Source organism: Gracilinanus agilis, chromosome 4 (assembly GCF_016433145.1).
Source record: "Gracilinanus agilis isolate LMUSP501 chromosome 4, AgileGrace, whole genome shotgun sequence".
Lineage (NCBI taxonomy): Eukaryota > Metazoa > Chordata > Mammalia > Didelphimorphia > Didelphidae > Gracilinanus > Gracilinanus agilis.
In genome coordinates, this window is record NC_058133.1 from 370,268,466 (window position 1) to 370,282,332 (window position 13,867).

At 36.1% G+C, this 13,867-nt stretch overlaps 1 protein-coding gene across 1 annotated transcript in view; it reads left to right on the forward strand.

Annotated features, from left to right (window-relative positions):
* Nucleotides 1–11,174, forward strand: part of LOC123245124 (nephrocan-like) — a 14,192-nt gene extending 3,018 nt beyond the window's left edge. Inside the window, exons 2-3 of the mRNA XM_044673880.1 lie at nucleotides 1,931–2,832; nucleotides 10,727–11,174. Of these exons, the coding sequence (XP_044529815.1) occupies nucleotides 1,931–2,832; nucleotides 10,727–11,174 (1,350 nt within the window). The remainder of the gene's footprint in view (nucleotides 1–1,930; nucleotides 2,833–10,726) is intronic.
* The last annotated feature ends 2,693 nt before the right edge of the window (nucleotides 11,175–13,867 follow it).

The window sequence follows — 13,867 nt, forward strand, 5'->3', positions numbered from 1 at the left end:
GAGGGGGAAAGGGGGAAGAGAAGAGAAGAGAAGAGAAGAGAAGAGAAGAGAAGAGAAGAGAAGAGAAGAGAAGAGAAGAGAAGAGAAGAGAAGAGAAGTGATAAGGAGAGAGAGTGTGGGAGAGGGGAAAGAGGAGGGAAAGAGAAGGGGGAGAAAGGAGAAAGAGAGGCAGACAAACAGACAGACAGACAGAGGAGGCAAAATGATCTGCATCCAAGTCCTAGTTCTAGTGGTGTCAAACTATGGGAACATAAGCAAGTCTTTACTTCTCTGGACCTCAAAGAGTTTTCTCATCTGTAAAATAAAGAGGGTTGATTAGAGGATCTCAAAGTTCTCATCCAGTTGTAAGTTTCCAGTGTCATAAATACCTCATCATAACTATTTTCTTTCCTGCTTTTTAGAAAACTCATTTATTATTATACCTTCTGTCTTACCAAGTATTGATTCTAAGGCAGAAGAATGGCAGAGATAGGCAATCAGGGTTGAGTAACTTTGTGCAGGCTCATACAGCTAGGATGTATCTAAGGACAATTTGAACCCAGGTCCTCCAGACTCCAGGCCTGCTGCTGTATCTGCTGTGCTACCTAGTGATCCCTCTAACCTTTTTGATCCAGGCTTTGTATTCCAGAAGTCTGGCATTCAAGGGGATACCCAAATGTGAGGATGGGGATATGAGGTGCTCTCAGAGCTTTATTGGTCAAAGAGCATATGATGAGGTATTTATGGCATTAAAATCTTAGAATTGGATGAAATTATTATTGCCATGACAAGACAATGTACATATTGGGCAATTTACATGGTTCATAAATAGAAGATCACCCACATAGTCTTTTTGTTTCTTCATCAATCCTTTTAAAATAGAAACTTACTCAAACACTCTAAAAAAGAGAGTTTGATTTCTGATAGAGAATATGTTTGAAAAATGTTTGTGTCATATAAACAGATTCAAGAAAAGAAATAGGTGCAGAAGATAGCTGCCAGCATACTGTGGAAAAGAATGCAATTAGTAAAATTCCTTAGTATTTTTTTATAAGTAGATGAATTTTTAACAGCAAAAAATTCAACTCTCCATGTCACAGAGTTATTTATTTTAGGATAAGTAAAATTAGTTATGAAATTTTCATGTGTGTGTGTTCATATGTGTATGCCTATTTGTAATAACCCAAACTTACCTATAGTACATAAATGCTTCTATCTCAGCTTTGTGTACACATAGCTATAACAGATCTAGGGCTAAAAGGATTTTTAGAGGTCATCTAGTCAAAGCTCATTTTTCAGAGGTAAAACTTTTGGTTGTGTCCTTAGTCATAGCAATGTGTCTATGTTCAGTATATTAGTAGTGTGTTAATAGCAGTATCAACATAATAGGTAGACTTTTTCAGTATTGTCATTTTTTAAGTTTTACCCAAGATATATATTTTATTTGCACACACACACACACACACACACACACACACATACACACATAAAATGATGCTGTAGATATTTTGTAGGGTCTTTAAAAAAAATCTTCTGTTAGTGGGACCACTAGATCAAAAGATCTAGTTTGAAGAATTTAAATAATTTTTCTTATATGGTTCCAAGCTGGTCCAGGTCACAATTCCTTCAAGAGCATGTTAATATTGTTACCTTCTTGAAGCTCCTCTGGTGCTGACTGGTTTCTATTTTTGTCTTCTTTGTCAATTTTTGTACATGTGAGAAGAAGCCACAGAGTTGTTTTAACTTATATTTCTCTTTCTCTTAGTGATTCAAATCACTTAATAAGGTTGTTGATAGTTTATAATTTGTCTTTTGAAAATTGCTTAAGTAAGATATAGTTAAAATAGATAATGGAAGAAAATATGAAATACTCTTGGTTTTGTTTGTACATATTGTACAGTATTTTTTAACATAATATTGATTTTGGATTTCACCTCCCTACCCCCCACAGTTATCTAATATCACCAAAACACTGGCCCTGGAAGAATTTATTCTATTGGCCAGTGGCACGGAGTCTGTCGAAAATGACACCTTCAAAACCTTGAGTACATTGAAGACTTTGGAACTCTGGAAAAATAAACTAAGACGAATCCCCACTGCCCTCCCAAACAGCCTTGAAGTACTGAAACTCAATGATAATTCAATAAATGTTTTGCGTGAATCAGATTTTGAAGGCTTGAAAAAGTTACAAGTACTTGAGCTACAAAACAACATGGTCTCTACTCTCTCCTTCAGCACACTTTCCTCCCTTATTAATCTGCAAAATTTGGTGTTGGATGGCAACAATATGGAATCTCTGACTGGTCCATTTAAACTTCCTCATTTAAAGCATCTGAGTATAGAGAATAATAAGCTACATTTCCTACCAGGGAGCTTCTTTGCATCTCTTCAGTCACTGCAGTTTCTTAGTTTAAGTGGTAATTCACTGACTAAAGTCCCTAATGACCTACCAAAGTCTTTGCTGTCTTTAAAGCTGGAGAGGAACCAGCTCCAAGTAGTAAGATTTCGAGAGATGAAACATCTGGAGAACCTTTCTCATCTTTTCCTTTCTGCCAATTCACTTTCTTCTATTGAGGGAGCCCAATTCCTTCCTAATTTAACAACACTTGAAATATCTCAGAATCAACTTCAGACTTTGCCCTTCAGACTGCCAACAAGGCTACAGAAACTTGACTGTAGTAACAATCTGATTCAGAGAGTAACACTTCAAGACTTCCAGGACCTGAGAGACCTGAAACATTTGTTTTTAGACAACAACATGGTCAGCTTATTTGAGGTGGGAGCCCTTCAGAGATGTGTTCAACTTTCTAACCTGGCCCTGGAACAGAACCTTCTGCTGTCAATACCTCTCAGGCAAGTGACCAGTGCGTCTTGTCATTCTTAATAATTTTCAGAGATTTGGTACTTCTATAGATATTTTGTAGCCTAAGAGCTAAGCAGAGCAATTATAAATAACTCTCTGGTGTCCTAGGGGAAGCTAGAAGTAGAGAATCATTTATTCATGGAAGTGGGGAAACCTTCAGGCCAAATACAACCTTAAGCTTTATTTTATCCAAGCCACAGGAAAACTACTAAAAGATAATGGCTCTGTTTATGCCGAGCTTAAAAATATAACATATATATGTAAAGAGAGAGAGAAAAAGAGAAAAATAAAAATAAAACAGTTTTAAAAGTCCTCAGCAACTTTTAGTATTTTAAAGCTTAAAAGATGGTGGTGGTGCTATTACGTGAAAAATCTCTTTGATTGGCAGTGTCTTTATTGCTTTCTATGTTGATCAATGTTTATGTCTCTTGGAAGTCATTCCCCGTGTGAATATGTATGTGCATACTTTTCTTTGCCTTTTTGCCGCTGTCTTTTTCTCCTCTGTCTTCTAATGTCAGTTTCTTTCTCCATCTCTTTCCCCTTGCCTTAAATTCTTCTCTTCCCTTCTTCCCTCTTTCACTCTTTTCCTTTAACTGCTCATAATAGAAACATACTTTGTATTATAAAGTAATAATTCAACTAAAGTAAGTTATATGTTACTCTTAATTTTAAAACTAGATAAACAGAATTTTTTCTATCTTGTATAACAAAAAAAAAAAAAAACAACTCAATCTGTTTTTTGCTTCTGTGACCCTCAAATGAATTTTCTCCCTATCAGTCAATGGCCATTGATAAGGTGGGGTGAGGAGGCGGGGGAGGGGAAAATTTGTGTCCTCATGATCTGATCTATATTTTAGAAAAAAGCAGCTTGGCAGTTAAGTAGAAGATATATTGGAATGGAAAGATACTTGTGAAAGGGAGACAAGTTAGGAGGGTATTGCAACAGTCTAGGTGAGAAGTGATGGGGAACTAAACTAGATTTGTGACTTTGTGAATAGATTGGAAAGGGATACATATAAGAGATATTCCAATGGTAGAAAGTCAAGACAAGTCAACAAATATTTTTAAGAATCTCTTACTTGCTAGGCACTCTGCTAAGTGATAGAGAGACTGAGAAACAAAACAGAAAATGATAAAATTTGACAATATATTTTATAAGTGTGTGAATGAAAGTAAAGAACGGAAGATGACCCAGGATGAGAGGATGGAGGATAGTGATACCTTTAATAGGACTAGGAAAACTGGGAAGAGGAGAAGAATATGTGAGAAAGATAACACAAATTTCCCTTCCTCTACAAATTTTCATAGATAAGACAAGTGATGATGATGACAATAAACATTAATTCATCTGACAGGCATATTATAAAAATTTTAAGTTCAAGATGCTTAATAGAAGTTCAAATTAGAATCTATATACATACTATATACAGGAAGGTGTGGAAGCAAAAGTTTATTCTTCACAACCCAGGTGAGTAGAATACATGCAGCCCACTATACATAACTTAGTCCAAGCATGGCACCAATAACAGTGGAATGTATTTGCTGGTGAAAGAATCAGGGCAGAACTAGGCTTTGTTGGCTAACTTAGGGGGCAGAATTGGCTTATTTATCAATATGTGCTAATAAAAATTTTAATCAAGCCACAGCAAATTAGACAAATTGGAAAGTTTACAGACACCCCATACAAGTGCCTTTAAAGGTCAGGGAAGAAAGTACCAGAGTCAACTGATGACTCATGGCTACTAACATGGACAAGATTTCTAGGTAGAAGCAGCAGGTCGCTTCTTACCTTTTGACCTCTAATCATCCCCACACCAATGCAAAGAAAAACAATAACTTCTGCCATTTGGAACATGCCATTTGTTCATTTCAGAAATGTTTATTAAATAACTTCCATTTTCAGGTGCCGTGTTAAGTCTTATGGAATTTACAGTGACATAAAACATGGCCCTTTCCTTCAGAGAGCTTACAATTTTTTCAGAGGCTAGAATCTTGCTTAGGATTCCTGATGCCATAGAACAGTGATGGGAAAACTTTTTAAAGAGGGGGTCAAAGGAAAGGAAATGCTTATCTGTCAGTCTGTTTCTAAGGCAACTCTTTCTAAATTTTATTGTATTGTATCCTACTGATTGTATTTGTCAGATTAGGAATAATGTCCCAAGGCCAGATAGAACATTTCAGCCCCCCCCCCCAATCTGGCCTACAGGCCATAGTTTGCCCATTACTGCCATAGGAGTATAGTAAACACATTCTCTAACTAATATGTTTAAAATAGGTTCTGAAAAAATATAACATAAGGTGAATTAATATTATATAGTAGTCAATCAATCATTCAATCAGAAAGAATTTGTTAAGACCCCAAAATATAGTAAATTTTTAAAAAAATTTATCCTGGGACTCCATTCTAGGAGCATAGGGCCACAACCAGTAGGCAATGGGTCACTCAGGGTCACCCAGCTGGGAAGTGTCTGAGCCCAGATTTGAACCTAGGACCTTTCGTCTCTAGGCCTGGCTCTCAATCCACTGAGCTAGCCCAGCTGCCCCTACTTCAGGTTGCAGTTTCTTTAGCAGATGTAGTTTTTACAGGGTGGGGTTGCTAGCCCAACGCCCAACCCTCCTCCTTTTTCATCCGGTCTAGGGACCGTCGTCCTTAGCCCAGGAGTGGTAAGGGTGGGCGATAGGGGTCAAGTGACTTGCCCAAGGTCACACAGCTGGAAGTGTCCGAGGCTGGACTTGAACCTAGGACCTGTCTCTAGGCCTGGCTCTCAATCCACTGAGCCACCCAGCTGCCCCAAAGAAATGGATGAATCAGTAATATTAAAGGAGCAAGTCTTTATTACGAGTATGTTTTTTTTTTAAACCCTTAACTTCTGTGTATTAGCTCCTAGGTGGAAGAGTGGTAAGGGTGGGTAATGGGGGTCAAGTGACTTGCCCAGGGTCACACAGCTGGGAAAGGTCTGAGGCTGGATTTGAATCCAGGACCTCCCATCTCTAGGCCTAGCTCTCAATCCACTGAGCTACCCAGCTGCATTGTATAAGGTCCTAAAGATTCAAAACCAAAAAAGAAACCATTTTTACCCTCAAGAAGCTTACCTTCTATTGGGGAAAATAATATGAATACATATAATAGTTGCATAAGTCAACACAAACTATGTACAAAACAAGGGCAAGGTAACTGGGTGGGGATGGATAACATCTGGAGGAATTGGACAAGAAATTATGTTCAAGGTGAATGTAACACATAGTCTTGGATCTGCTTCCATCTCCAGCCATTCAGGACTAGATATGAGTTTACAAGAATGGAGCCCTCTCTTGGGGGCCTTAGTAAAAGGAGGTCACATAGTGGGAGGAAAGAATTCCATTAAAGCGATTTGTGCACAAGAAGCAAACTGGTAATGGAGGAAGGATTGGATGGGGTGAGTGGGGTTAAAAATTGTTACCCAAAAGGAGACCACTACAAAAACATTTTAAAGACACTAAAGAGAATGGAAGGAATTTCAGAAGAAAGCACAGATAAATTGAATAGTTGAATTTATTTTATCCCAAAATATTAAACTTAAAGATTACTAGGATTTATTATATGCCTTTTTAAAAAAAGCTAGTAATGTGAAATGTAGATTCACAGTTTCATATAGAAACTTCTTTTTGTGTTTTGCTGTATTTATGAAAATGCTCCTTGTTCATGTTTAAGTTCAGAATAAGATAAAAAAAATTTTTTTAAATAGACCAAGAACAGCTAGATGGCTCAGTGGATAGAGAGATAAGCCTGGAGATGGGAGGCCAAATTCTGGCTTCCGACATTTCCTAGCTATATGAGCCTGGGCAAGTCACTTAACCCTAATAGCCTAGCCCTTACTTCTCTTCTACCATGGAACAAATACTTAACATCAATTCTAAGACAGAAGGTAAGGATATAAAAAACCAAAAAATAAACAAAAACAAACAAACAAGCAAAAACCAGACTGCTGTTTAGTGGAAATAATACAAGTAGGGATCATCTACTAGCTTTAAATTTTGTGGACTATCTGACTGGTGTCTCAGATGACAGATATGATTGACATTATGGTGGAGTTTACACTTATTGAGATTATGGCAAAATGACTGTTAAGGGAAACAGAGGTATGACTATTATCTTCTTATGGCTTCTGTCAAACTGCTCCTTGAAAATATGAGTAAGTTAAAGGAGTTTCTTCCTGACAATGATCCTATCTTTTATTATATATGTGTGTGTCTTCTTATGTTTAACAGTTTTATAATTTTCATTAATGGAGTGTTCCATTTGTACCTTTACATGTACCCTTGATCTCATCCCCTCTCATCTTCTCCAGCAGATTGCCCCCTCCCTCTATTATACCTATTCTCTATCAGATCTTCAATCTCACTCTTTTTGTGTTTTTGCCTGCTATATACATGCCCATGTATCCCTCATGCTAAAAACAAACAAAAAAACTCTCACATTTGATCCTACCATCCATGCTAGCTGTCATCCTTTACCTTTCCTTCTCTTTCCAGCTGAAGTTCTTAAGAAAATCATTTAATCTACACAAGATGCCACCAGTTCCTCCATCACTCACTTATAAACCTTCAACGATCTAGCTTCTGATCTATTCATTCAACTTGAAGTGCCCTCTCCATAGTTATCCATGATCTCTTTATTGCCAAATATAATAGTCTTTTCTCAGTTCTCATCCCTGTTGACCTATCTATTTGACAATTTATCATCCTCTTCTTTTGGATACTCTTTCCCTTTTGGGTTTTCATGATTCTGCTCTCTAATAGTTTGTCTCCTGTGTTAGTGACCATTCCTTTTCCCTTTTCTATGCTAGCTCATCATCCATATCATGCCTTCCAACTGTGGGTGTTCCTCAAGGTTTTGGCATAAAACCCTCTTCTCTTTTCCTCTACAAATTCTCTCTCACTTGCTCATTCTCTCTCTCTCTCTCTCTCTCTCTCTCTCTCTCAAACTCCTGTAAGTTTAGTTAACTATTATTTTTATGCAGATAATTCATGGACACACAGACACATATTCAGCTCTAATTTCTTCACTAAACTTCAGTTTTATAACACCTATTCAAAATTTCAAACTAGGCAGCCTAGAGACACCTCAAATTCAACATGTCTCAAAGAGAATATCTTTTCCCTAACAGCCCTCTTCTTTCCAAATATTACTATTTCATTCAAAGGCACCACTATCCTTCCAGTCTTCCAGGTTCATGACCTCAACATTGTCCTTGACTTCTCACTTTTATTCTACATATCCTCAATTGTGAAATCTGGCCTTCTACCTTCCTTATATCTCTCCCATCTGATTCCTCTTAACTCACGTGGCTCTTATCTTAATTCAGATTCTTATCACCTGTCTTAAAGTATTTCAATAGTCTCCAGATAGGTTTCTCTGATTCAAATTTCTCTCTCTACTTCAGGCCATCTTACTACCACCAAAGTGATTTTCCTTAAAAACAGAACTGGCTTATTCACTCCCTAGTTAAACAAACTCCAATGACTCTTTTGCCTATAAGACAAAATCTAAATTCCTCTGTTTAGCTTTTAATGCCCAAACCCTTTACAACCTGGCCCCAATCTATTTTTCTAGCCTAATTGAACATTGCTTTCCCTCCTCTGTGATCCAGCCAAATTGGTCTTGTCTCTTGCTTGAACATGACACTCCATCTTCCAAAAAGATGCCATTTCTTTGGATTTCTTTCATGCCTAGAATTCATTCTTTCCCTCCATCTCATAGGATCCCTCCCTTCCTTCAAGACACTATTTATTCTCTTTATATTTGGCCTTATGTACTTATGTGTATACTTATTGTCATTCCCATTTTCTTATTGGAGTGTAAACTCCTTGCAAGTACAGATTGTTTCATTCATTGTATTTTAATCCTCAGTGCCTAACCTAGAGCTGGTAGTAATAGACATTGAAAAAAATCTTTGTTGATTTTTTTTTTGCCTGATTGATACAATTAAAAAAAAAGGTCTTCTAGTCGGGTGTACCTAGCACAGTGTGAGGTAGGTACATTGTAAGATTTCAATAAATATTTAACATCTGGAAATAAAACCCTATAAACATTGTTTCCAGTCTTCAATTGTTTCCTAGCTCTGATGATTTTAGCAATGAAATATTCATGTCTAATTCATATGGATTGAAATGTTCTGTCATATGGAGGCTAACTTAAAATTCAATTAAATGATTAAAACACATGTAATTATTTTCTATGGAAAATTGATCTGCTTCTTTATTAAATAAATTTTATCCTAGGGGTATGAAAAAATTTAAATAAATAAGACTTTTTAAATTCTCAAGTAAGTGTGAATTTGTAAATGTTTGTAGAGATGTTAATAAAAACATAAAATGAAACTTAGGTTTAATTTCTTTTTTTCATTTGAGGCAAATAAGGTTAAGTGGCTTGTTTAAGAACACAGAGCTAGTAAGTAGCTAAGGCTAGATATGAACTTTGTCCAGACTTCAAGCCCAGCACTCTCCCTACTATCCACCTACCAGCCCCCAGACTAGGCTTATTTTTAATGCTACCCAAAAGAGAAAATATTTGTCGAGTTCCATTAAACTAAAATGTTCAATTGGAATTTATATCTTGATGCATTTGGACTACAAGCTACACATTTTTGTACTAAACATAGCAGGAAAATTGTCTGATTGCCATGATATATGTTCAAAATCATTAGCTATTTCTTTTCTAAATGGCAAGTATGGGACACTGACAAACCAATACTTTACTACTCAAATACTTAAAGGGATCCGTGGTCTCACCAACGTGGATGCTACTTCTAAGGACAAGGATCAGAAACCACCCATGAATGTCAATTTTGTACCCTCTAGTCCATGTCCCCACATAAGTTCTCTGTCACAGGTCCATTCCAATGTTCTGAATGCACTGAAAGGAGTAGCCCTTTCCATCACTTTATCTAAGATGTATTAATATATTGTGAGGTTAGTATATGAATATGCAGGGTTAAGATTAGGGCTTTCCAGATAAAATGTCCTCAACTGCACTGTTTATGAAAAAAATTAACTTCAGTTAATGGTTATGCAACTTATTAGACAGGTATGAGCATAATAAGAAAAAAAACCTGGGGGGGAGGTCCTAAACAATATAAGTCAGCAAGAAAAGGTTATTATCAAGTAAATGAATATATTTTTGCCTTAATAAAAGGCATTTTAAGGAATGTTGTCAGTTGTCACTGATCTTTATTTGGAAAACAGATTCCATTTTAGAATGCCAATTTAAAAAGAAATGTAAGGGAATTGAAATACAGGAATCATCAGACAAATAGAAAATGAAACCTGTGAGACAAGGTCAAAGGGATTGACGTGATTAACTTCCATGGAAAATAGGAGACTGAATGAGGAATTCGTAGCTGACTTTAAGCATACAAAAAATTTTTTAATCCTTTTTTTTTTCTTTTTCAAGGGAAACAGTTACAAGTGTAAAGAGAGCCTGGTCAACATACAGAGTGTGGTTGATGAAGGCAGAGAAGAGGCCTTGAAACCATGTTTCCAAAAGGCATAGTGACATAATTTACTTAGAACCTCAAGAGAATTTTGTGGATTGGGGCAATGGATAACATGCAGAATTCACCCTGTCTAATTTACCAGATATATCAAACATTTTAAACTTAGGGGAGAGTTTATTGGAGAGTGGGGCATAGCATTTCCTTTATGTGTCATCATGCCTTTCTGGAATCAGGCTCCCCATCTTCTTCCACATGGGGGTTGCATCAGCTAAGAATATTGTTCATGCTCACCAATCCCCATCTTTACTTCCCCTCCCCTATACACACCCAGAAAACAAATACTTTCCATGTGGGCAATTATTAAAGTTTTCCTAACTTTCATTCTTACCTTGTTCTGTTCTCTATCCAGGCTTCCAGATACTTTAGCCAGACTAGATCTAAAAGGAAATGCTATACAGGATATTGGTGAGCAGGAATTAAAGAATTTGAAACAGCTACAGGTTCTGAATCTTCGAAACAATAAGATATCTGCATTAGATCTCAAAGTTCTGGAAAGTTTACCGCGGCTGAGGTACCTCTACCTGGATGGAAATCCTTGGAACTGTACCTGTAATCTTCTCAGGGCTAGGAAAGTCTTGATGGCCAAGGGAATGGATGTGAGAGGAGGGCAATGTGCAGCTCCAGCAGAAAGACGAGGAGAAAGCTGGATGTCATCAAAGAATATTATGAGACACTGTGAGGGCAATTCCTATCTGACTGAGAAAAGCAAAGAGATCAGAAAGAAACTTAAACCTGAAGACCACCCTACCATCATAATGAACATGGATGATGACTATTATGATTATGAACTAGATTAAGTGAGACCAAGATGGTTTAAACAAAAACTTTTAATGTTCTAATCAGAGCATTTTACTAACAAAGATGACCACAACACAGAAATGGCAGCATCACATGCATTCCATCAAACATTTTGTTCTGTGAGGGTTTTTTGTTTTAAAGGGATAATTTTTGTTCTTTTCTAAAGAATGGAAAAGGAATTATTAGAAGTTGGATTGAGAAGTCAGACTATGAAGGAAAAGAATCTGAACTTAGGGTTTCTTATCTTTTAATATGATATGGCAACTCTTCAAATTGGATTTTGGAGAAAAATATCAAATGTTAACTTGATTCCAAAGAACAGAGTTCTTATTACACAGTGCTTTCTAGCAATTTCCATTGTAATCACTTTGGGATCATAGGATAATAGATTTAGAACAGGAAGAGATCTTTAGAATTCATCCACTTCGAACCTCTTATATTTGTTGATGAGAAACCGGACATTAGAGAGATTAAGTGATTTTGCCCGTTTTATCATATAGTTAGCAAGGGGCTGAGCCAGGGCTGAAACCCAAGTCCCTTGATTTCTACTGCAAACCTGGGCAAAGCAGGTGATTTGAATGAGGATCTTTAAGGTCTATTTATGTCTGAATCTATGATCCTATGAGTCTGAAGATGGAATTCATATTCATGAAGACATTATAACATTCTACTAACATTCTTCTAACTTTGCTTTGAATTATTTTCTAGTAGTTATAATAAATCTGTCTTTAACCATTTCTACATCCTAATCAGGCCTCTTTAGTGACAAATGAAATGTATTTGAAAGTTAGCTGACTATAATTGACTAATCTGTGGCTATAGGGAGGAGTATGCTGGCAAATGTTTAGCAAAAGCACTCTCTGGGAGGAAAATATATCTATGACACACTTTTAAGTTTAATCTGAATTATTAACATTTGTCACTTTATTAAGTCTAAAAATAAAAAAATAAACCAAGCCCTAATTTGAAGTGTTGGTGCCTTTTTCCAAAGTATAAATGCTCAAATTCAAACTTAACAATTGGCTCTCACCAGTCCACATAAGCAAGACTCCAGCTTGACATCCTTGTGTCTATGCCATAATTCTATAGAATTGGCTAAAGGCATGCAAGTTCATGCACCCAACCAGTATTAAAAGGACATTTGTTTGTTACTGATACCAAGAAGAATCACCGTGAAGTGAATTTTCAGATGAGGAGCAATTTTTACCCCTCATCCTTTGTCAAAAGTGGGCAGGATAGGCGACATCTATCTTTATTCACTGAGGTTAGTTCAAGGAGCAATCTTCTCTAAAGGTTCAAAGAGATCTTTCTTCACAGTGGTGATGAGGTCGACTAGTAAAGTTTTTAGTGTAGTATAGAAAGTCCAATCCATTATTGTTTCCTTTACCCACAAATCTACAGAGCTTAAAAATGTAAATTGTAAATAAAATTTTCCAAATCCCCCCAGGCAATTTATTGATTACTACCCTGGGATGGCAGTCTTCTGGCAAGTTGAATTGAGTGTTATCAATTATATAGGGTCCCCTCCCTTTACCACACTAGCAAAAATAACAATTCAGGACACAATTAAAATAACTTCTCTTCATCCAGTAAAACATTTTCACTCCCTGCTGGATTTTCTGAATAAATAAAGTAGAGCTGGCTGCCAGGGAAAGAAAAAGGCTTTAGTCACCATAAGAGATCAAGTTAGTGTCCAAAAAATATCCTCTTTATACTATGCATTGCTGCTGCTCCTGCATCCATCACCTCTCTTTCTCTCTCCAATTGTTACTTTTGAATTCCTCTTCAAAGAGACTAAAAAAACTTCTATGATCCAAGGAAAACTCCACTCCATTTTTACCCTAAAATCCCTTCTTTTCCTGATCTAGGAAGAAATTCAAATTCTACTGTCCTTAATGACTTACGGCCATTCATAAGGCACCTAATCGAAGTCTTGCTCAGACTATCTCATATACTTTTCATGTATGGATATACTCTCTTAAAAAAATAAACAAGTTTTGTGTTAGTTTTTAAAAAAATTTTTTTATTTTGGGTTCCTAACTAAGCTTTACAATGTACATAACATTATCATATAATTTGTCTCTTTAGAGTGACAACAATCCTAAGATTGGAAGATTGAGCTAATATCATTGTCCTTGTCTTATAGTTGAGGAAACTGAGTACCTAGGGCCATATAGCTAGTTTATTGTGGAATCAGATTAAAGTTAGGGTCAGTGTTCATAAAAAAAAAAAAGATAAAATAATGTTTTTTTATTCTTAACTTAATGAACATCAAATAAAATGAATATTTCCATATACAAAGTAGAACAGATAGTAAGGATTGTTTTGAATTGCTATTATCTACTGCTTATTTTTCCTGATAAGTATATAATAAATCGTTACTTACAAAACTTTTGCTCATCTGTGTTTTCTTCTGAATTTCCATCTGTTTGCTTTTGTGTACATAAAAAATGTCTTAATGAATGCTTTTTCTTCTTTCTTTTGACAATCCTATAGTTAGCCCAAATGATCTTCTCAAATCCCTCACAAGTTGAAAATAAAAAAGGAAAAATAGAATTCTTATTACAAACATGTATAGTCAAACAAACACTTCCCATCACTTTTTGAGTTGTGATTGCTCCTTTCATTTTTCAGACTTCTTAAATCTTTTAAAGGCTTTTTCCCTTTTATGTTATTGTAATCATTATATAAA